The sequence below is a fragment of the Podarcis muralis genome, chromosome 13 (genome assembly GCF_964188315.1).
Source record: "Podarcis muralis chromosome 13, rPodMur119.hap1.1, whole genome shotgun sequence".
Classification (NCBI taxonomy): domain Eukaryota; kingdom Metazoa; phylum Chordata; class Lepidosauria; order Squamata; family Lacertidae; genus Podarcis; species Podarcis muralis.
In genome coordinates, this window is record NC_135667.1 from 38,725,652 (window position 1) to 38,748,622 (window position 22,971).

Genomic DNA, 22,971 nt, shown 5'->3' on the forward strand with positions numbered 1-22,971 from the left:
AAACTTTTTCTCAGGCGGCTAGTCCTAGTCTTTATAACCCTGCACCTTCTTCCAGAAGGCAAAAGCTGAAAGAGATCATTTCACTGCCCATGTCAAATTTGTATGTTATGATAGGTATTACCTGCCAAGGCTGCAGTTTCTGAAGCTTCTGCATCCCTCCTTCCACCGCTGCCCTGTATTTGGTCCCGGGCAAGAACATGGCATGTAGAGCATGTGCTGTGGCATAGACAGCATTATAGATGCTATAGCTGTGGCTTGTTATGCTCATCTCAAAGCCAGACGAAGGGAGATCTTCCAGCTTCTCCTCTCCAGTGCAGGTTTCACTGGCCTGCTCCTCTGTATTGGAGTTTGGAAATAAGCAGAGAAATACTTGTGCCCAGAACTGCTTGACAAAGCCATTTCCATTTTCCTCAAAAGGATTCTGTGCCTCAAGAAAGGCTTTGAATCCTTGTACCACATTTGAATGAACTGCAAAGGAGAGGGAACCATGGAAGGCTTGCATATCCCAACTCATTTGGTAGGTCAATGTTGTGAAATCCACCTGTGCTGTCAGAATCCACACCTTGCCCACAGATGTTTTATTAATATTTTCCATTTCACCTAGCACTAGCATTGTTCGCAAGCGAATCATGGGCGTTGTTCCTCCATAGAAAACAACAACCTTAGCTTCACTTTCCATAATAACATGATAGATTTGGATGAAGTCAGACTGCACATCATAAAAGTCTGCCAAATATGTGGTTTTCCGGGTTGTCTCTGAGAAGGCCAAGCAAATGCCTTTCTGGGAGAGCAGAGGTCTCAGCGTCTGAATAAATCTCTCTCCACTGTCATTATCCACTGCGAGCAGCCCAACCCATGTCCAACCAAAGTGCAGAAGTAACTCAACAATCCCAGTGTACTGATGGGCTTCATTGGGCACCATCCTATAGAAGGAAGTAGATTGGCTTTGACCACAATCTTCTGGAGCAAAGGAACCATAAGTGAGCTAAAAGGAATAAAGAGGCAGAAATCATAAATGCAGAAGAAGGACTGTATGTGTCTTCAGGGCCTACCCACCATAGAGACCAGATGAGCCAGTTGCCCCAGGAAGGAGACTCCAGAAAGTTGGGAGGGTGGCCGATTTGGCCTCCATGGCGTGCTGCCCTGCTTTGCTCCCCTTTCTCCTCATCTTCTGTCTCCAGTTCATCCTCCTTGCTTTCCTGCACTGCTGCTGTCCGCGTCTCTAGTTAATGCATGAGGGTGTAAAGGCCATAGAGAAGTAAGCTGCTGTTGCCAATCTTGTGTAGGTCATGCCTCCTTCACCTCCGGTGAAAAGAGGCCACCTTTCTGCCAACACATGAGCCAAAGTGCATAGTTTGTTGGCCAATCCAGACCATCCTAGTATTGACCTAGTATTGACCTTTGAAAGCTCTAATTTGTCTGAACCTCATATATCTAGAGGGCCACCTTCTCCCACACCACCCACACTTCTTGGTTTATTGGGTGAGGCCAGGTCACACCTAATACATTCTGCTGCCTGAGATAGAAACCAACTGGTCCTGCCATTGAATCCTCCTTCAATATACCAATAGGACCACATCATCCACTCCACTTGGGACACCAGATTAGTTAGAGGAATCAGGGGAGGCACTGCTCAGACCTGGAGCAGAGAGAAAAGGCAAGTGTGCTTAAGAAGTGGAAATAGGACTGCCCACCTAGAACAGACATCTTTAATTAGAAAGCCCACAGGAAACACATTTTGTGAAGAGCAGGACCACCCTCCTTTTTCAGCCACAACTCTACAAAACATTTTTTGATAGAAAGATCATGGTGATTGAGTGTGAAGAGTGCAAAGAGTCCAAGGCAGTATCTTACCTGGGGAATCTTGTAGATGCTCAATATGTCTGCCATGTAGAAGGAGGTATCAAAGTCCAGTCCCCCAATAACTGCCACCAGGTGTTTCTGGGTGTCGCACTTGTAGTTGGGTATAAATGTGGAGGGAAGGTTCAGAGTAGCCCGATAGGTCATCCTTTCATTGAAGTAACTGTCATAGATGTGGAATCCTAAGGTGAGATTTGGTAAGATCTTGGGGTTCTCATTGATCTCCTTGACAGCAAATATAAAGGCCAGAATATGCTGGTAGTTCTTTGGCACAACACTGCAATGAGAATTTCATGCTATATATTTGATATATATGCTATGCAATTTAAAAGGGGGGGGGGCTTGACAATTCTTCAGCATTTTAGTTGAAATTGTGTCCTATTATATATGCCAAGGAGTTTCCCCTGAAGGAATACATTGTATCCCACTTTTATACTTGTAGCTCACTTTTATTAAAACAGTGGTACCTCAGGTTACAGACGCTTTAGGTTACAGACGCTTCAGTTTACAGACTCCGCTAACCCAGAAATAGTACCTTGGGTTAAGTACTTGGCTTCAGGATGAGACCAGAAATCGTGCTCCAGGGTTAAGGTGGCAGCGGAAGGCCCCATTAGCTAAAGTGATACCTCAGGTTAAGAACAGTTTCAGGTTAAGAATGGATCTCCAGGATGAATTACGCTCTTAACCCGAGGTACCACTGTTTATGCATTTTGATGGAAACTGTACATTCGTATTTGCATTTTTGTATACATGACTTGGCTAGAAGATTGCACTGCTCTGTTTTGGTTTAGATAACTTTTTAGAGCAAGCAAATTTTGGTAGGTTCATGTTTAAATGTGAACTGATTTGTAAGAACTGGGCAGCTTCCTACCTTAAAATAGACACCAGCTCACCTGTTCTGATCTTCAACACAAAATATGGTTAACACACTGGGGATAAATAGCTTAATATTTAAACCTCAGCTGTCCACTTTCACCTCAGCTTTCTTTGGTTTTTCCCTCACACCTCCCTTCTTACTTCTCCCAACTGACAGTTATCTGCCATTTCTTGGCTGATTAGAACCTTCAGCCAATTAGTCTGTTGTTGCCCAGGCCAGTTGGAAGGAATGGACCTGATCCATCCCCTGTCTATAAATGAAATTCCCTCTCCTCCCCTGTCACCAGTCCTTTTGTCATCGAACAAGCCTGCACCATAGTGACAGTACAAGGCTACAGACATTGACAGTCACACAGAGACATCAACAGAAGCCATAAAATATTTTGAAACCATGAAGCTTTCCATCTTAAACTAGGTAAGTTTAAGTTGTGGCTCCTCTTGTGAAACTCTTCTTGGAAGAAATTTGGTGGAAAAACAGCTCTGAAATTGTCCCCCCTCCCCAACACCTCTGCCTGCAAGGAAATCCCTCTAAAATCAGTGGAACATGCTTCTCAGTAAGCCTGGTTAGAGCTGGGGAATATTTCTGTATCACCTGATTACTTGATACATGAAGTATTTACAAGGTATTAAGAAGTTGATGGGTGGTTAGCCTTTCTGTGAAGTCTACTTTGTCAAAATTGGTAAAGAGGTGAGAAGCAAGTCCGCCAACAATAAGATCACCAGGTTGGTAGTATTCATGTGGAATTCTGAACAGATCATGGATGGTGCAACATGTATGTTTGCACACCATATGAGGCAGATGAAAAAGAATGGGCACAACAAACAGCAACATGCTGAGGCAAATATTCTTTCTCATCCGACACCCTCATTTCCATCTGGAAAATGAACCTTAGCTTCAGAACCACACTCAGTACAATATTCTGCCTTGACAGGAACAGCACTTCCCTACCAATTCACATATTAAAATCCTATTTTACACCTCAACAAAGAGAAAAGCAGAAATCCTCCCTCTTCCTCTTACCTCTCCATTGCTTAGAATGGCAGGAAGGGGTTTTATGGCCAGACTCTGGCTGGTATTGTCTGGAAATCTATTGAGACATTATTCAAGAGAGACTTAGTCATGATGAGATTGATAATTACAGCTGTGATGATAACTAGGTCTCTCTACATCAAAAACAACAAAATGACCACAAAAAACACCAGCACATGCTTCTGTTATTTCATCAAAAGTGGTTTCTGTCTGTTTATGGGACAACAAAAGAGCATGCAAAAAGAACTACAAGGAGGAAGAAAAGAACAGTGGTTCAATCTGCTATCAGTCCTGAAAAGCTTCATCTGAACAGTGGAAATGATAAGTCTGACCTCCAAAAATTCCCCCTGAACATCTGTTCATTAATTTACTGACAACTATACTAAAACTGAAAAATTGTGAAAGGGATTGAGTTATGACAGATGATTTGTGTAGGTAGCGAGGTAAATTAAGTATAAAAAAGGAGAATTCCCTGGATGCCAAGATCCAGGTTTGGGGCAAGTGCTCTTTGTTGAGAGATCCCCAGCAAATATTTTCAATCACAAAATATTCAGCAAAGTAAAGCATGGAAATATAGGTTGTTAGATCTTAAAAATATACCCTCACGAGTTCCAAAACTTTCCTCTCCCCTTACCGTTGAAAAGGACCACACATCTGGTCAGTGAAAACTGGCTTACTTACAAACTCTTCAAAGGTCAGGTTCATGTGTTTCTCCATATATTAGTCAGAAAACACAGGCAGTAGCACTTGGCTTAGTTACAGTGGTGAAAGCTCCAAATTATTGGTATCTGAGTCCAAGAGAGGTTTCTTAGAGCCATGAGTTCTGAGCTTGTAGCAACCAGTTAAGACCTTAAATGTTGCGCTTCTTGGGTAGACTGATAGAGAGCAATAGGCCATGTATGTCTGGATAAAGCCTGCTGGCTGGGCCTATGATTCTAAAGGTTGGTAATTAGAGTGAGGTAAGCTAGCTTTTGCTATTTTGGAGCTCCGCTCAAATTCCAAGAGTGTCTTGGTATCTTCCTTAAATGTAATTCTAAGGTAAAATGGTTCTGTTTGGTGCTGCACTCTCTCAATAACGTATTTGCTTCTATTTGCTGCGTTCACTTCTTATTGTAGGAATTCATCTGAATCTGGTATGTAGCTGCTTGGTTATGGCTATAACTTGTGGGCTTGTGGCTCAGCAGGCAAGCTTTTTGTCTTGGTGAATCCCAAGAATATCCAGCATCCAACCTGAGTTCCATGACTCAGAATTTTGGGTGACTTTGCTGTGGTGCTGTCAGGGTTGGTTTTCCCTGGTTATCCTTTGGTTAAAGGGTGTTGTCAGGAGTGAGGTGCAACAACACATCCCAATGCTTTTACCAGCTAGCAAGAATAAAGGAACAAGGTATTAACTACCCAGGGAAGCTAGGATATCCACATTAGCACAAAGCAGAACAAATGTCCCCAAAGCTTGCTCCATGACCAGAAGTAACATAGAACTTCCTCCTCAAGAACCCATACCAATCATTTGAAGCAAAAGGGATCCAAAGGTCCAATATAAGTTGACAAATAAATCAACAGTTCAAAAGTATTCGGTGTACATAAAAAAGTACACTTACAGATTTTTAAAGACTCTTGCTTAGTCCTAAGAAATACCTGCTCACATGCCATGCCACACCCCCTGGTTTATGCTGGTTTATACATGTTCATTATAAGGCAGGTGAAAACAAGAAGGAAAACTGAAAGCCAAGTTGTGAGTGAAACATGAAGTAGATGGCGGTTTATACCCTTTTTCTGGAACCTGATATAGTATCCCCTAATGAGACTGATTTAATCATGACAGTAGCAGTTCCACTGTAACCTTATTTACCAGATAATCACATAGAAAGGAATAAGCAGAAGCTTTTTAAGCATCCCAATATGCTGCTTTCTCTCATTCAGCTTCTAATTAACCTTTATCTGGTGTTCTAGTCAGGTCTTAATACTTTCCAGTACCCATGACAGTTTCTTAGTTTTCCAAATGCACCCGAACGTTGAAAAAGGTTGAGGACCCCTATTTCAGAGAGCCCACAGAGGATTTTTAAAGGAATTGCACATAGGAATTGTAACAGATAAAACACAGCATGGTTATACGATGTAGAAAAAGAGAGATGAATTTGCCCATATTCTGATAGAACAAAAAACAGAGATGTTAGGCTAATTTGTTACTTCTTCTTTATTAACTTCTCCTTGCAGTTCAGATCAGGCCTCAACACAATGATGTAGCATTTGGGAGCAAAGATGGAGCCCAGTAAGCCAGCACTGGAGGCCAAGATGGAGAAGATCTCCACAGCCACCATGTATTTCCCCTTGGTGCTCAGGTACACTGGAACAAAGGAGACCCAAACACTACAAAACAACAACATGCTGAAGGTGATGAATTTGGCCTCATTAAAGCTGTCAGGCAGTTTTCTGGCAAAAAAGGCCACAACAAAGCTGAGAATGGCCAAAAAGCCCATGGAGCCCAGGGCACAGTAAAACAGGGCAACTGACCCTTCGTTGCAGCCTAGAATGATTTCTCTCACCACAGAGTGCATGTCAGAATCAGGGAATGGGGGAGAGGTTCCTAACCACACAGCACAAATGCCTGCTTGGATAAGGGAACAAGAAATCACAATGGAGCTTGCCAGTCTTTTCCCCACCCACTTCCTCATTCTGGATCCTGGTTTGGTGGCCACAAAGGCCAGAACCACCGTGATCGTTTTGGCCAGAACACAAGAAACAGTCACTGTGAAAACAAGGCCAAAAGCCATTTGTCGGAGCAGGCAGCTCACTCTTTCTGGAGGGCTGAGGAAGATCAATGGGCAGAGGAAGCAGAGCAGGAGGAAAGTGAGGAGAGTGTAGGTGAGGTCCCGATTGTTTGCTCTGACAATGGGTGTGTCCCAATGTTTAATGAAGATGGCTAGGACCACCACTGTGAGGAGAGAGAGAGAAAGAGCCAACAATGCTAAGCTCATCCCCAGAGGCTCTTTAAAAGACAAGAAGCTGATGGTCTTTGGAATGCATTGCGATTGGTCTCTGTGTGGATAGTGGTCTTCGGGGCACCCAACACAGTCATCCATATCTGGAGAGAAAATAATATATTCAGATTTGAGATGTTCTGGATAGCAACTACAAATGCTACCATTGTGAAACTTTTAAGGTTAAAATAGAAATATCACAGATGTCTCCTTTATACATTTGAAAAGTACCATGTATATATTGTGTCTCCTACCTTTCTGGGATGAAATCTTGCCTTGAGGACATGGAGCACAATTATAGCAGCAGAATGGCTCCCCCTCCTTCTTTTCCTTGCTGGAACCAGGTGGGCAATTTGGGTTACATACAGAAAGGGGTGGAACCTACCCATTTAAATAAATACATAAACATTTTAGCAGAGAGAAATTATTAGCATTCATCCCCACCACACCCCAATTAGACATAAGAAGACATTAAACTACTTATTCCAAACTCAGAGTCAAGTTATTCATTTTACTGTTCATGCTTTTTTAACAAAAGTGTGCTCAACCTGACTATCTTTGTGCTCCCTTCAGGCCCCCAAAAAGAACGCATGAGGGCTCAAGTTGGGAAGCGAATTGGGAGTTTATCTTCACCAGCCCTGCATCCATTGTACCCATGCATAATGGGAATAACTGGTCCACACCCGACTTTCTAATCATAGCACATGTTTAAAATTTTGCTTTGAGAGAACAGCCGCATAGTGTCAAGAATGATCTACAAATATTGATAGATTTTTCTTTGAGAGAACAGCCGCATAGTGTCAAGAATGATCTACAAATATTGATAGATGCAAAAGAAAGAAGAGGTTTCTCTCTGCCATATATAACATTATATTATGAAGCATATTGTTTTTGTTGCTTGAAGGAATGGATGACACTGCAGATTCCACATATCTTAGATTTAGATTTAGAGAATATCTATACATTGATTGATTGATTGATTGATTGGTTATGATAATATTTTATGTAGTGCAGAGAAAATATTTCGAATCAGGCTGGAAAGCCAGGGATGGGCTCCACCGATGATCTATAAGTGCAAAAACGTTCTCTTTTTTCTGTCTTTCATGGATGTAGGAATTATGCCTCACCTGGTGAAAGCTCTGGTGCCACACCATTCTGTTGTCATCAATGGAAATCAGCTGGCCTGGGACAGCCTCCCCACCCAGTCTTCCGACCTTGACTCTCATGAAGGAGTTATTTGGAAAAGTGACTATGTTGGCAATATCAAAGCCAGCTTCTACTTCCTTGTTCTCACCAAAAGATACTGTTTCCCCAGCAGAGTTGTTAAAGGAGACAGTCCTAAGGAAGGGATGGAGCTGCATTGGAAGAAAAATAGGAACTGTGAAGTAATGCACATGTCTCTCCTTACTGAAACTCAGGATGCCTCCAACATTCAGTACTGGCAGGGACTGCTATGCAAGCAGAATCCACTCATTGGAAATGGTTCGTAAGGCGAGCATTCACAGAGAGAGCCAATGATTTCCTTTCTCTCCTATAGGGAAAATCCTAATGCATTCCTGACCAAGAAGAAATGACAGGAAAATGCATGGTTTTCAGTTCCCACTGCTTGGATATCTCCCACCCCACGGAAGAGAATCGTAGGGCAAATGGCCTCAAAAAACCGTCATGCAGACATCTAATCAATGCATGAAGGGGGCTAATGTCATGGAGTAAGAGGTCCTACCAGGCTTCCTCTATGTCACTTCCCTTCACTTTGGAAGCAAATGGGCAACAAACCAAATTCAAATTGTAACTTGCTAAACAGGTGAACTATCTTTCCGAATGGGAAGTAGAATAATTTGGCGTTCACTGGAAAGAGCACATGTTAGGGTTTTGCACTCTTATCTCCATGCCTTTATTTGCCTTTCTGTCAAATAAATTGTATGTTATGATAGGTATTACCTGCCAAGGCTGCAGTTTCTGAAGCTCCTGCATCCCTCCTTCCACCGCTGCCCTGTATTTGGTCCTCGACAAGAACATGGCATGTAGAGCATGTGCTGTGGCATAGACAGCATTATAGATGCTATAGCTGTGGCTTGTTATGCTCATCTCAAAGCCAGACGAAGGGAGATTTTCCAGCTTCTCCTCGCCAGTGCAGGTTCCACTGGCCTGCTCCTCTGTATTGGAGTTTGGAAATAAACAGAGAAATACCTGTGCCCAGAACTGCTTGACAAAGCCATTTCCATTTTCCTCAAAAGGATTTTGTGCCTGAAGAAAGGCTTTGAATCCTTGTACCACATTTGAATGAACTGTAAAGCAGAGGGAACCCTGGAAGACTTGCATGCCCATGCTCATTTGAAAGGTCAGTGCTGGGAAATCCACCAGTGCTGTCAGAATCCACACCTTGCCCACAGATGTCTTGGTCACATTTTCCAATTCACCAAGAGCTACTATGTCTCTCAAGGCAAGCATAGACTTTGTTTCTCCATAGAAAACCACCACCTTGGCTTTACTTTCCATAATAACTTGATAAATTTGAATCCAGTGCGGATAAAGGTCATAATACTCAGCCAAATATGTCGTTTTCTGGGTTGTCTCTGAGAAGGCCAAGCAAATGCCTTTCTGGGAGAGCAGAGGTTTCAGGGCCTGAATAAATCTCTCTCCACCTTCACTTTCTCTAGCAAGCAATCCAACCCACGTCCAACCAAAGTGCAGAAGTAACTCAACAATCCCAGTGTACTGATGGGATTCATTGGGCACCATTTTGTAGAAGGAAGTGGATTGGCTTTGACCAGCATCCTCTGGAGAAAAGGAGCCATAAGTGAGCTAAAAGGAAATAAAGGAGCATCATCTACAATTGCAGAAGGTCTGGGTATGTGCATCCAGGAGGCAAAATGAACCAGTTGCCTAAAGAAGGCAGGTTCCAGAAAGCTGGGAGGAGTGGCAGGTTGCACCCTGTGTTTCTCAGCTTCCCGCTCCTTCTCTGCCACCCCTGCATGCCCAGATTCCTGCTCTCCTGCTTTCCTCTCCAACCTCCGCCTTTTCTTTCTCCACTTTCTCCTCTATGCCTTCCCAAGCTGCTGCTTTCCTCTCCCCTGTTTTTTCACTTTGTTTCACCACAGCATTTCAGCTCCTGATTTCATGGCATCTTCCCGTCCTCTCTCAAGCCACTAACACACAGAATCCCCATGAAGTGCCACAATGTGTGGGCAGCTGACTCCTGATAGGCAGGCTTCCAGCTTTGCAAGAGAGCAGCTTTTGTCTCCAACCAGTAGCCCATGGAGATAACAGTGTTTTTAGGTGTGTGTGGTCAAGGAAGTGGGGTGAGAGGAGAACTCTTCTGCCACCACATTACATTGTGAAGGGCAGAATGACTCTCCTTTGTCTCTCACAACTATTTCTATATTAAAGAAATCCTTTCTGAATAGAAGATATGATGGTGAATGTTTGAAATCCCCAAGGCAGCATCTTACCTGAGGGATCTTGTAGATGCCCAAGATGTTTGCCAGGTAGACGGAGGTATCCAAGTCCAGTCCCGCAATAACTGCCATCAGGTGTTTCTGGATTTTGCACTTGTAGTTGGGACTAAGTGTGGAGGGAAGGTTCAGAGCAGCCCAGTAGGTCATCCTTTCATCGAAGTAACTGTCACAGATGTGGAATCCCAATGTGATATTAGGCAAAATCTTAGGGTTCTCATTGATCTCCTTGACAGCAAATACCAAGGCCAGAATATGCTGGTAGTTCTTTGGCACAATACTGCAAAGAGAATTTTATGCTGTATCATAGAGAGATATACTATGCATATTGTTCAGGGGGCTCTTGATAATTCTTCAGAATTTTAGAGTAAATTTTGCCCTAATACACACATATCTGCAGAACAATTTCAACTAAAAGAGCAGAATTTCAGCTTAATGTAGGACTCATTCAGACTTCCCGATTCCTGCCATTTTTCTCCAGGAAAATCTGATCTTTACCACTGAAGTGGAACTCACACCTCCCTCATTACGTCTCCCAACTGACAATTAACTGACTTTTATTCACAGATCACTACCTTCAGCTGAATATAGTCAGAATGTATCTAATCCAGGCCCTGTCTATAACAATTAAAGACAATTGTCTAGCCTGACTTGGATGAGAACATCAGAGGTTATTAAGCATCACCTCAAAGGAGAGGCGAGCCTTTAAGAAACTTCACACGAAAGTTTATGAGGTGAATATTAAGAACAGAGAAGGGCTTTCCATCTTAAACTAGGGAGGTTCAATCTTTGAGTCCTCCTCTTGTTAAACTCTCCTTGGAAGAGATTTGCTGGGATGTGGGGAGGAGAGAACACATCAACAAGACCAGGCTCTCTTATCTCACTGACACATTCAGATCTGCATTTTCCTTCAGTGGGAAGTAAATCCCACTGAAATCAGGGGAACTAGCTTCTGAGGAGGCCTGGTTAGAGCTGGGGGATATTTCAGTATCATCTGATTATTTGACATTGGATGGCTTTACTGGGTATTAAGGCACTGATGGATAGTTAGCCTTTCTTTGAATTCTTCTTTGTCAAAAACAGCAAAGAGATGAGAAGCAAGTCCGCCAACAATAAGATGACCAGGTTGGTAGTATTCATGTGGAAGGCTGGACAGATCATGGATGGTGCAACTCGTGGTATGTTTGACCAGCAAATGTGGCAGATGAAAGAGAAGGGGCACAATAAACAGCAGTATATTGAAGCACATATTCTTATCAAACGGCATTATTTCCATCCAGCACATTAACCTTGCTTCACAACCAACCTTAGTATAATATTCTGTTTTATCATGAATATCACTTCTCTAACAATTCACAGATTAAAAACCTATTTTATAACTTGATTAAGAGAAAGGTAAAGATCCTTCCTCTTTCTCTGTCCTCTCCCTTCCTGACAATGGCAAGAAGATATTATAATACCCATGTTTTGACATTGGTTAGTATTCTCTGGAAATCTACTGAGACATTATCCAAGGGATACTTAGCCATGCTGAGAGTGATAATTATAAGTGAGATAATAACAAGCTCCCTTTACATCAGGAACATCAGAAAATGCCCAAACATAATAATAATAACCCTGTTTCTGATGTTTCATTCAAAGTTCTTTCTGACTGTTTATGGGACGACAAAAGGGCACGCAGAATTAACAGCAATGAGGAAGAAAAAAACAGTGGGCCAGTCTCTTATCATTGTTGACCAGTGGAAATGATTAATCTGACCTCCTAAAATTTCCCAGCTGAACACCAGTTCATTAGTTTTCTGACAATTATACTGGGATGAAGGAATGGTGAAAAGGACAACTATTTGTGTTCCTGACAGAAAAGCACCACACAACTAGTCAGTGGGACACTATATAAATTAATAAATAAAAAGTAGTGAATGGTGGTATTATATTTTCTAATAAAATGGAGCTTAATTTTACTCATGTTCAAAATACTTTTACTCCAAAATATTCATTCAGAAGCATTCTGCCCATCGTATAACAATAAACCCATTAAAAATACCAAAATCATTATTCATTGAATTTTAAGTTTAAAACCCCCACACCAGGAATGGTCTAGCATATATTGCCCATAACCACAGGCACCCCCCACTGCACACAATAAATAAACAAATAATTTAATTAATACCCAGAAATGGAGGGAGAGAGCTGGAGAGTTCTCATGGCTTGTGAGGGCAGAGACTGGAGGTGCAGCAGGGGGTTGTTTACGCTACTCAGCCCCCCCCCCCACCGGACAGTTAATGTGCATAGAAGAGCAGCAGAAGCGGCAACTTTCCCCACACATCCTCCAGTCAGCCCCCAAAATTCCAGATGTGTGTATTTTAGGTGCAGTATTTTTGATCTGGAATGGAGGGAGAGCAGCAGAGAAGACATTCAAAGAGTTTTAGAGAGTACTCCCCACTTATCCAATTTTTTATTTATGTATGTGAGCCACTTGAACATAACCCCCAAGTAAGTGGGACTCGGTGTACTGAAATCTCTGAGACTGGTTCATCATGACAGTAGCAACTCTACAGAAACCTGTACGGATGGTTTCCAAAATAATGCTTAGGGTTAAAACAAGATAAGGGGCTCCTGTTTCAGAGAGACCATATTTTGGTTTTAAAAGAAATTGCACATAACAATTGCAACATGTAAAATATAACAGAATTTAATGGTGTGGATACGGAGAGATTACATTGCTCATAGTTTGGTGGAAAAAAACCAAAGGATGAAAGGATAATTTATTATTTCCTCTTTATTAAGCACACCTTGCTGTTCAGATCAGGCCTCAACACAATGATGTAGCATTTGGGAGCAAAGATGGAGCCCAGTAAGCCAGCACTGGAGGCCAAGATGGAGAAGATCTCCACAGCCACCATGTATTTCCCCTTGGTGCTCAGGTACACTGGAACAAAGGAGATCCAAACACTACAAAACAAGAACATGCTGAAGGTGATGAATTTGGCCTCATTGAAGCTCTCAGGCAGTTTTCGGGCTAAAAATGCTACAACAAAGCTGATAATGGCCAAAAAGCCCATGTAGCCCAGGACGCAGTAAAACAGGGCAACTGACCCTTCGTTGCAGCCTAGAATGATTTCCCTCATCATTGAGTGCATGTCAGAATTAGGGGATGGAGGAGAGGTTCCTAACCACACAGCGCAAATGCCTGCTTGGATAAGGGAACAAGAAAACACAATGGCGCTTCCAAGTCTTTTCCCCACCCACTTCCTCATTCGGGATCCTGGTTTGGTGGCCACAAAGGCCAGAACCACCATGATAGTCTTGGCCAGAACACAAGAAACAGTCACTGTGAAAACAAGGCCAAAAGCCATTTGTCGGAGCAGGCAGCTCACTCTTTCTGGGGGGCTGAGGAAGATCAATGGGCAGAGGAAGCAGAGCAGGAGGAAAGTGAGGAGAGTGTAGGTGAGGTCCCGATTGTTTGCTCTGACAATGGGTGTGTCCTGATGTTTAATGAAGATGACTAGGACCACCACTGTGAGGAGAGAGAGAGAAAGAGCCAACAATGCTAAGCTCATCCCCAGAGGCTCCTTAACGGACAGGAAGCTGATGGTCTTTGGAATGCATTGCGATTGTTTCATGTTGGTATAATGATCTTCTGGGCACGCAACACAGTCAACCATGTCTGGAAAGAAAATAATACATTCAGATTTTGGATGTATTGCAGAGCAACTGCTAACGGTGCGAGTATGGAATGGATAATGTTAAATTAGAGGTATCACACATATTTCCAGAATAACCAGAATGAACAGGATGCATGAGAACTCCACCTCAGCACTTTGTGTTGGGTTATGTGGAGTGTCCTGTGATGGCTTGCTAACTCCACATAAACCACATTGTTATTGTTCAGAATAGGTACAGTCCGTGAACATTTTGCACAGGGGTTCCATTCCCAGCCCTCTTCCACCCCCACGCCCTATGCTGACCCCATTCCACCCCGCCCGGGTATGTGATCGCACATCAATCAGACGCATGTTTGTTTGTTATTGCGTGAACTAAGACAGGTGTCTCCTACCACGTCATATCACTGGTGCATTGGATTCAAAATTGCCTGTGTCTTTATATCTACTGTATTTTAACCTGTGACAAAGATTAGATCATGGGTGACAAACAGATTCTTTTTAGGTCCATAATCCTTTATGGGGGCTGTCTGCCAATAGGTACGGAGGAGAAATTTGGTTTTTATGCCACTTGAATGGGAAAGTTATCTAAATTGAACTCCTTGTAACAACACGTTAATCAAAGTACAGATGCCCTTAAAAATGTTTACTTCTTTAAACATTTGTGATGTAGTTCTCCATTCAAACAATACATACAAAAACGCACACGTTACCACAGATTTATTTATCTTTTTCCTCAACTTCTAACATGACTTATTTCTGAAAAACATATATCCTGATTCTCTTACCCTTCTGGGTCGAAATCTTGCCTTGAGGACATGGAGCACAATTATAGCAGCAGAATGGCTCCCCCTCCTTCTTTTCCTTCCTGGAACCAGGGGGACAACTTGGGTTGCACACAGAAAGGGGTGGTGTCTCCCCATTGAAATAAACACATAAACATTTTAGCACCCAGAAATTATTAGCACTTTTTGTTTCCTTTTTCTTCCAACCAACAGTAGGAAGACACTAAACTACTGTACTTATTCCCGACTCAGTGCCAGCTACTGATTTCTTTTTCATTGGTTTTAAAAAAAATAAATGCTGAAACTTACCATGTTGGAGCCCCTTTCAGGCATTCAGGAAGAATGCATGAGGACGCAAAGGGGAAGAGGATTGGGGATTCTCCTTCACCAGCACTGCCCCTATTGTCCCCATACAAAATATAATACCTGTTCCACCCCCTATTTTCCAATCATAGCATGTATAAAACAATTGTGCTTCTTGGAGAGGACAGAAACATGCTGTATTTTTCGCACCATAGGGCGCACCTAGTTTTTAGACGGGAAATCAATAAAAAAAATATTTCCCCCCCCCCCAGCCCCAAAGAGCAGCTTACAGGCTGCGCACAACCTCTCCCTGCCGGAGGGGTTGCGCGCGTCTATGGCACAAGCCAAGGCAGCGAGCGGGATGGATCGCACTGGCTGTTTTGGCTTCCTCTTTAGCCCCGCACAATCTCTCCCTGCTGGGAGAGGCTGTGTGGAGCTAAAGAAACCATAGCCCCGTGCAGCCTCTCCCTGCCGTAGGGGTTGCGCGCGGCTATGGCACAAGCCTGCATTTGCTCCATAGGATGCACACACATTTCCCCTCAATTATTGGAGGGGGAAAACTGCGTCCATTGGAGTGAAAAATACGGTACTCCAAAGAATGAGCTACAAACTTGGAGACTGTGTGGAGAGTGATCTTGTGCTCAGGTCTAACTTGTAGGTTTCCCACAGAGTCATTTTCTGTATAAAACCACATATATCTACCTTATACAGTAACAACCAAAACAATATCACCACCAGTTCAAAAGGCCAGAGATACTTTAATCTGACAAAAAACTGGGGGAAGAGGAATGTTTTCACCTGGCACCTAAAGAGATTTAGGTTTGAGTCTTCCTCAATCTAAGAAATCAATTTCCTCATTGCACTGTTGGTGAGAAAAACAGCTGCCCACAAACTCCATAGTCCCTGCTTCCTTCCCATCAGAGCAACCAACACCTCATTCTTGACAAGAGACTCATGAAATACCCTGGGATAGAGAGACCCACAAGGTAACAGTCACTTGTACACCATATCCAGATGCAGGACAAGACTGGCCATGGGTGTTATCCTGGAGAAGATGGGCCATTGGCCTGATCCAGCAAGCTCATCTTAGGTTCTTATGTATTGCAGAGGAAAATCTAAAAGTGCAATACCATTGTTTTCCTATATCTCATGGATGTAGGAAGTATGCCCCACCTGGTGTAAGTTTCAGGTTCAGAACGGATCTCCAGAACGAATTAAGTACTTAACCTGAGGTACCACTGTATTCTTACACAGTGCAGAGAAAAAAATGTTTAGAATCTGGCTGGAAAGGCAGGTATGTGCTGGACTGATGATCTGTAAGTAAAATAACATTCTCTTTTCCTATATCTCATGGATGTAGGAATAATGCCCCACCTGGTGAAAGCTTCTGTGCCAAACCATTCTGTTGTCATCAATGGAAATTTGCTGGCCTGGGATGGCTTCCACATCCACCCTTCCAACCTTGACCCTCACAAAGGAGTTATTTGGAAAAGTGACCAGGTTGGTAATATCAAAGCCAGCTTCTACTTCCCTGTTCTCACTGAAAGATACCATTTCTCCAGCAGAGTTGTTGAAGGAGACACTCCTAAGGAAGGGGTGGAGCTGCATTGGAAGAAAAATAGTAACTGTGAAGTGATGCATATTTCTCTCCTTATTGGCACTCACGATGCCTCCAGTCTGTCTGTACATGCAGGAATTGCTATACAAACCTAATCTGCTCCTGAGAAATCATTCGTAAGGCGAGCATTTGCCTACTGAGCTAACGAATTCTATTGTTTCCTGTGGGGAAAATCCCAATGCATTCCTGACCAAGAAGAAATGAGGGGGGGGGGATTCCATCCTTTCTGTTCCCACTGCTTGGATATCTCCTGCTTCTAAGGAAATGGTAGGGTAATTAGCACGCTTGAGCCTAATTAATGCACAAGGTGCTTGATGCCATAGAGGAAGTTGTCCTGCCAGGCTTGGCCAATGTCACTTCCCCTCACCTTGGGAGGAAATGGTCAACGAAACCTTTGGTTCCACTCAGTCTACATTTGAATGATGTTCCTGTGGAGCTCTGAGCTGCTCCCTCAAACCAGTTTCCTATGTTTCAAACAAGAATGGAGTCTGAAACCAATATTTTCTATACCAATATTTTTGGACCTTTAACCATTTTGTAACCGAGCTATGTTTGACTGCCTGCAAAACTGACAGCCGTATGAAAAAGCACATGAATCTGGCCTTTGAAGAGTTTTGTATGTAAACAATGTATAACTTACTAATTGTGTGGTCTATCCTTGTGCTAAGTAAGTGGGATGGTTTGGGATTGACTTAAAGGGCACATTATAAGATTTTAACACCTAAATTTCATGCCTTTATTTGCTGCATGAGTTGCCATATTAAATCTCTTCTGGGTTCTCTCACCAAAGAGTCCAACAAGAATGATATTGTTTAGCAAGCTCAGCACAAACTAAAAAACAGGTTTAAAGTCCTTTTCCTTGCTGCTCTCCATCCCATTTCCCAGCCACAGCTACTTTTTTCTCCAGCTCCAGCTGCCTCTCTCTACCAGCTCTCTACTTCACCTCTCGGTCTAGGCTGGGATCCTCCCTGTAACTTGTGTGCAGTGAAGCTGCTTTGGCAGAAGCAGCACAGCGCAGGATTGGATCCGCCTTCACTGACAGTTTCTCTGCACACAAAGGAAGTTGCTCACAAAAAAGTGGGACAGTTCTGGTACTTCACTGTCTTACTCCATGAGTAGCTTTTCTGCACACAAGGGATAATGTGCTCTTACACTGGAGCTTCAAAATTTTTCAGGGTACTGTTATGCATATCACAGCCTATGTCAAATAAATTATATCTTATGATAGGCATTACCTGCCAAGGCCAAAGCTCCCGCATCTCTCCTTCCACCGCTAATTTGTTTTTGGTCCTGGACAAGAACATGGCATGTAAAGCATGTGCTGTTGCATAGACAGCATTATAGAGACTGTAGCTGTGGCCAGTCATGCTCATCTCAAAAGCAGACGAAGGGAGATTCTCCAGCTTCTCCTCACCAGTGCAGGTTTCACTGGCCTGCTCCTCTGTATTGGAGTTTGGAAATAAACAGAGAAATGCTTGTTCCCAGAGCTCCTTGACAAAGCCATTTCCATTTTCCTCAAAAGGATTTTGTACCTCAATAAATGCTTTGAATCCTTTCACCACATTTGAATGAACTGTAAAGCAGAGGGAACCCTGGAAGACTTGCATATCCAGGTTCATTTGATAGGTCCGTGCTGTGAAATCCTGCTGTGCTGTCAGAATCCACACCTTGCCCACAGATGTCTTGGTCACATTTTCCAATTCACCAATTGCTACGATTTCTCTCAAGGTAAGCATGGACTTTATTCCCCCATAGAAAACCACCACCTTGGCTTTACTTTCCATAATAGCTTGATAAATTTGGATCAAGTCTGGAAACATGTCATAATACTCAGCCAAATGTATCATTTTCAGGATTGTCTCTGAGAAGGCCAAGCAAATGCCTTTCTGGGAGAGCAGAGGTTTCAGGGCCTGAATAAATCTCTCTCCACCTTCACTTTCTCTAGCAAGCAACCCAACCCACGTCCAGCCAAAGTGCAGAAGTAACTCAACAATCCCAGTGTACTGATGGGCTTCATTGGGCACCATCTTGTAGAAAGAAGTGGATTGGCTTTGACCAGCATCCTCTGGAGAAAAGGACCCATAAGTGAGCTAAAAGGAAATAAAGGAGCATCATCTACAATTGCAGAAGGACTGGGTATGTGCACCTAGGACCTGCCCACCCAGGAGGGAAAATGAGCCAGTTGCCTTAAGAAGGCAGGTTCCAGAAAGCTGGGAAGGGTGGCAGGTTGCACCCTGTGTTTCTCAGCCTCCACCTCCTTCTTTGCCATACCTTCATTCCCAGTTCCCTGAACTCCTGCTTTCCTCTCCTCTGCCCTCCTTTTCTTTATCCACTGTGATCTCTAGGTTTTTTCTGTACTGCTGCTTTTCTCTCCCCTGTTTCTTTCATGTTGCTTCACCACAAAATATCAACTCCTGATTTCATGGCGTCTTTCCTTCCTCTCTCAAGCCACTAACACACAGAATTTGCATCAAGTCTCACAATGCGTCAGCAGCTGACTCCTGATAGGCAGGCTTCCAGCTTTACAAGAGAGCAGCTTCCGTCTCCGACCAGTAGGCCATGGAGCAAAGGTGAGAGGGTGTCAGCTGGTAGCATGGAATTTGGATACAAGTTTTTAGGTGTGTTTGGTCAAGGAACTGGGGTGAGATGAGAACTCTTCTACCATCACATTACCTTTTGAAGGGCAGAATCACTCTCTTTCGTCTCTCACAACTGTTTCTATATTACACAAATCCTTTCTGGATAGAAGAAATCATGGTGAATGTGTGAAATCCCCTAGGCAGCATCTTACCTGCGGAATCTTGTAGATGCCCAAGATGTTTGCCAGGTAGACGGAGATATCCAAGTCCAGTCCTCCAATAACTGCCGCCAGGTGTTTCTGGTTGTTGCACTTGTAGTTGGGGACAAGTGTGGAGGGAAGGTTCAGAGCAGCCCAGTAGGTCATCCTTTCATCGAAGTAACTGTCATAGATGTGGAATCCCAGTGTAACATTAGGCAAGATCTTGGGGTTCTCATTGATCTCCTTGACAGCAAATACCAAGGCCAGAATATGCTGGTAGTTCTTTGGCACAATATTGCAACAAGAATTTTATGCTGTATCATTGAGAGATGTGCTATGCATGTTTTTCAGTGGGCTCTTTATGATTCTTGAGTATTTTAGTGTAAATTTTGCCCTAATATACACATATCTGCAGAACAATTTCCCCTAAAAGAGCAGAATTTTAGCTTAATGTAGGGCTCATTCAGACTTTCCCAATCCTGCCATTTTCCTCCACGAAAATCTGATCTTTACCGCTGAACTGGAACTCACACCTCCCTCATAACCTCTCCCAACTAACAGTTAACTGACATTTCTTCACTGATCACTACCTTCAGCTGAACATGGTCAGAATGTATTTAATCCAGGCACTGTCTATAAAGATTAAAGACAATCATCTAGCCTGACTTGGATGAGAACATCAGGAGTTATTCGAGAATCACCTCAAAGGAGAGGTGAGCCTTTAATACCCCTCACACAAGAGTTTCTGAGGTGAAGATTAAGAACAGAGAAGGGCTTTCCATCTTAAACTAGGGAGGTTTAATCTTTGAGTCCTCCTCTTGTTAAACTCTCCTTGGAAGAGATTTGGTGGAATGTGGGGAGGAGAGAACACATCAACAAGACGAGGCTCTCTCATCTCACTGACACATTCAGATCTGCATCAGTGGAAGTAAATCCAACTGAAATCAGGGGAACTAGCTTCTGATTAGGCCTGATTAGAGCTGGGGGATATTTCAGTATCATTTGACATTTGATGTCTTTACTGGGTATTAAGGCGCTGGTGGATAGTTAGCCTTTCTTTGAAGTCTTCTTTGTCAAAAGCAGCAAAGAGATGAGAAGCAAGTCCGCCAACAATAAGATGACCAGGTTGGTAGTATTCATGTGGAATTCTGGACAGATCATGGACGGTACAATTCGTGGTATGTTTGCACACCAGATGTGGCAGATGAAAGAGAAGGGGCACAATAAAGAGCAGCATATTGAAGCAAATGTTCTTTCTCATCAAACAATCTTATTTCCATCCAGCACATGAACCTTCCTTCACAACCAACCTCAGTACAATATTCTGCCTTATGATGAACAGCGCTTCTCTAACAATTCACAGATTAAAACCCTATTTTATAACTTGATTAAGAAAATAGTTAAACTCCTTCCTCTTCCTCTGTCCTCTCCCTTGCAAAGAATGGCAGGAAGAGGTTATAATACCCATGTTTTGACATAGGTTAGTATTCTCTGGAAATCTACTGAGACATTATCCAAGGGATACTTAGCCATGTTGAGAGTGATAATTATAGGTGAGGTAATAACAAGCTCTCTTTACATCAGGAAAATCAGAAAATGTCCCCCAAAAATAATAATAACCCTGTTTCTGATGTTTCATTCAAAGTGGTTTCTGACTGTTTATGGGACAACAAAAGGGCATGCAGAATTAACAGCAACAAGGAAAAGAAAAATACTGGGCCAGTCTCTTATCAGTGCTGACCAGTGGAAATGGTTACTCTGACCTCCTAAAATTTCCCACCTGAAAACCAGTTGATTAGTTTTCTGACAATTATACTGAGACGAAGGAATGGTGAAAAGGACAACTATTTGTTTTCCTGATAGAAAAGCACCTCACGACTATTTGGTGGGACTAATATATAGAAGTAATAAGTAGTGAATGGTGATATTACATTTTCTAATAAAATGGTACTTAATTTCACTTACGCTCAAAATGCTTTTACTCCAAAATATTCATTCAGAAGCATTCTGCCCATTGTATAACAATAAACCCATTAAAAATACAAAAATCGTTATTCATTGAATTTTAAGTTTAAATCCCCCACACCAGGAATGGTCTAGCATATATTGCCCATGACCACAGGCATCCCACACTGCACACGATAAATAACCAAATAATTTAATTAATATCCAGAAACGGAGGGAGAGAGCTGGAGAGTTCTCATGGCATATGAGGGCAGAGACTGGAGGTGCAGCAGGGGGTTGTTTTCGCTACTCAGCCCCCCCCCAACTGACAGCTAATGTGCATAGAAGAGCAGCAGAAGCAGCAACATTTCCACACATCCCCCAGTCAGCCCCCAAAATTCCAGATGTGGGTATTTTAGGTGTAGTATTTTTGATCTGGAATGGACAGAGAGCAGCAGAGAAGACATTCAAAGAGTTTTAGAGGGTGCTCCCGACTTATTCAATCTTCATTTGTGTATGTGGGCCACTTGAGCACAACCTCAAAGTAAGTGGGACTGGCTGTTCTGAAATCTCTGAGACTGGTTCATCATGACAGTAGCATAGCCACTTCCAACCTCTGGAGGAGGTGTTGTTGCGGGCATCACACCCCCAACACACACGCAGAGGCTGGCTTCCAGCCCCATGCGATCTGGGAAATCCTCGGCCGCGTCATCCCCGGGCCAGCCAATCAGCTGGCCCAGGGGGTGTGCCTTGCCTCATTTAAGGCAAGCGCGGCCAGGAATCTCCCTCTTTGGCTGCTCAGCTGCGTTGGACCTTGGTTGGTCGCCATTAAGGGGCCTGGTAGGATTTTTTTCCACTTGGCAAATTGGCACCAGCCATTTGGTTTTTCGCCTACCTCGTAACAAATCATCACAACTTTCTAGGCTTTGGCGGTTAGGAATTGGTATGGGTATTGTTATATAGATATATGGGGGGGGGGAGCGCCATCACCTCCCCCGGATATTGAAGGGTAGTCTGGTAAAGGATTGCAGGGGGCATGGCCCCGTCCAAAGCCTATGGAGGCCAGCGCCAAAGGCACGACCCCGAGCAGTGACCCCGTGGGGGTGCCTAGTTGATGTGCATCAGCAGGGCTCCCCTGCTGGTGTTAACCCTTCCCGGTCTTCAAGCAAGCAGGCTGAAGCTGGATAGTCAATAGGACCAATGCCTAAGCCAATACCACTCATCACCTGTAGCCAATAAAGTTGTGGCCTAATTATAGCCTATTAACCTAAATTACTGTGTCCTGTGTCTTTATTTCTACTGGTGGGAGGCGGGATCTCACCACGCAACTCTACTGAAACCTTAGTGAGAGGGAAAAACCTAGAAAGGAACAAGCCTTTTAAAAAAATGCCTCTCAGTATATTGTTTTTTCTTGTTCAGTCTCTAAGCAATTACCCTCTGAATTTTTAGTCAGTCTCAATATTTTATGGTACTCATGACAGTTTTTTGGCTTCCAAATAAGCCTTAGGGTTAAAACAAGATGAGGGGCTCCTGTCTCAGAGAGACCACAGGGGAGTTTAAAATAAATTGCACATAACAGTTGCAACATGTAAAATACAACATAATCAAATGGTGTGGATAAAGAGAGATTAAATTGCTCATAGTTTGGTGGAAAAAAACCACAGGATGAAAGGATAATTAA

General features: G+C 43.1%; 3 protein-coding genes across 3 annotated transcripts; all 3 read right to left on the minus strand.

Annotated features, from left to right (window-relative positions):
• LOC144325371 (vomeronasal type-2 receptor 26-like) lies at positions 1-3,765 on the minus strand. The gene is made up of 3 exons (XM_077918299.1): positions 3,758-3,765; positions 1,855-2,137; positions 1-985 (listed from the first exon to the last, which is right to left on the minus strand). Exons 1-3 carry the CDS (start codon positions 3,763-3,765, stop codon positions 32-34), a joined length of 1,245 nt encoding a protein of 414 aa, XP_077774425.1. The 3' UTR covers positions 1-31.
• An 882-nt stretch (positions 3,766-4,647) lies between these two features.
• LOC144325372 (vomeronasal type-2 receptor 26-like) lies at positions 4,648-10,487 on the minus strand (the record flags this gene model as incomplete). Its single annotated transcript, XM_077918300.1, has 5 exons — positions 4,648-6,848; positions 6,999-7,125; positions 7,872-8,099; positions 8,686-9,549; positions 10,197-10,487. Coding segments are annotated over 5 exons (2,409 nt in total), but the record flags the coding sequence as incomplete, so codon positions are not given.
• Positions 10,488-12,928: 2,441 nt separating this feature from the next.
• On the minus strand, positions 12,929-19,640 carry LOC114582059 (vomeronasal type-2 receptor 26-like; the record flags this gene model as incomplete). The annotated part of the gene is made up of 5 exons (XM_028702835.2): positions 12,929-13,866; positions 14,650-14,776; positions 16,324-16,551; positions 17,803-18,657; positions 19,359-19,640. Coding segments are annotated over 5 exons (2,391 nt in total), but the record flags the coding sequence as incomplete, so codon positions are not given.
• Between the last annotated feature and the right edge of the window lie 3,331 nt (positions 19,641-22,971).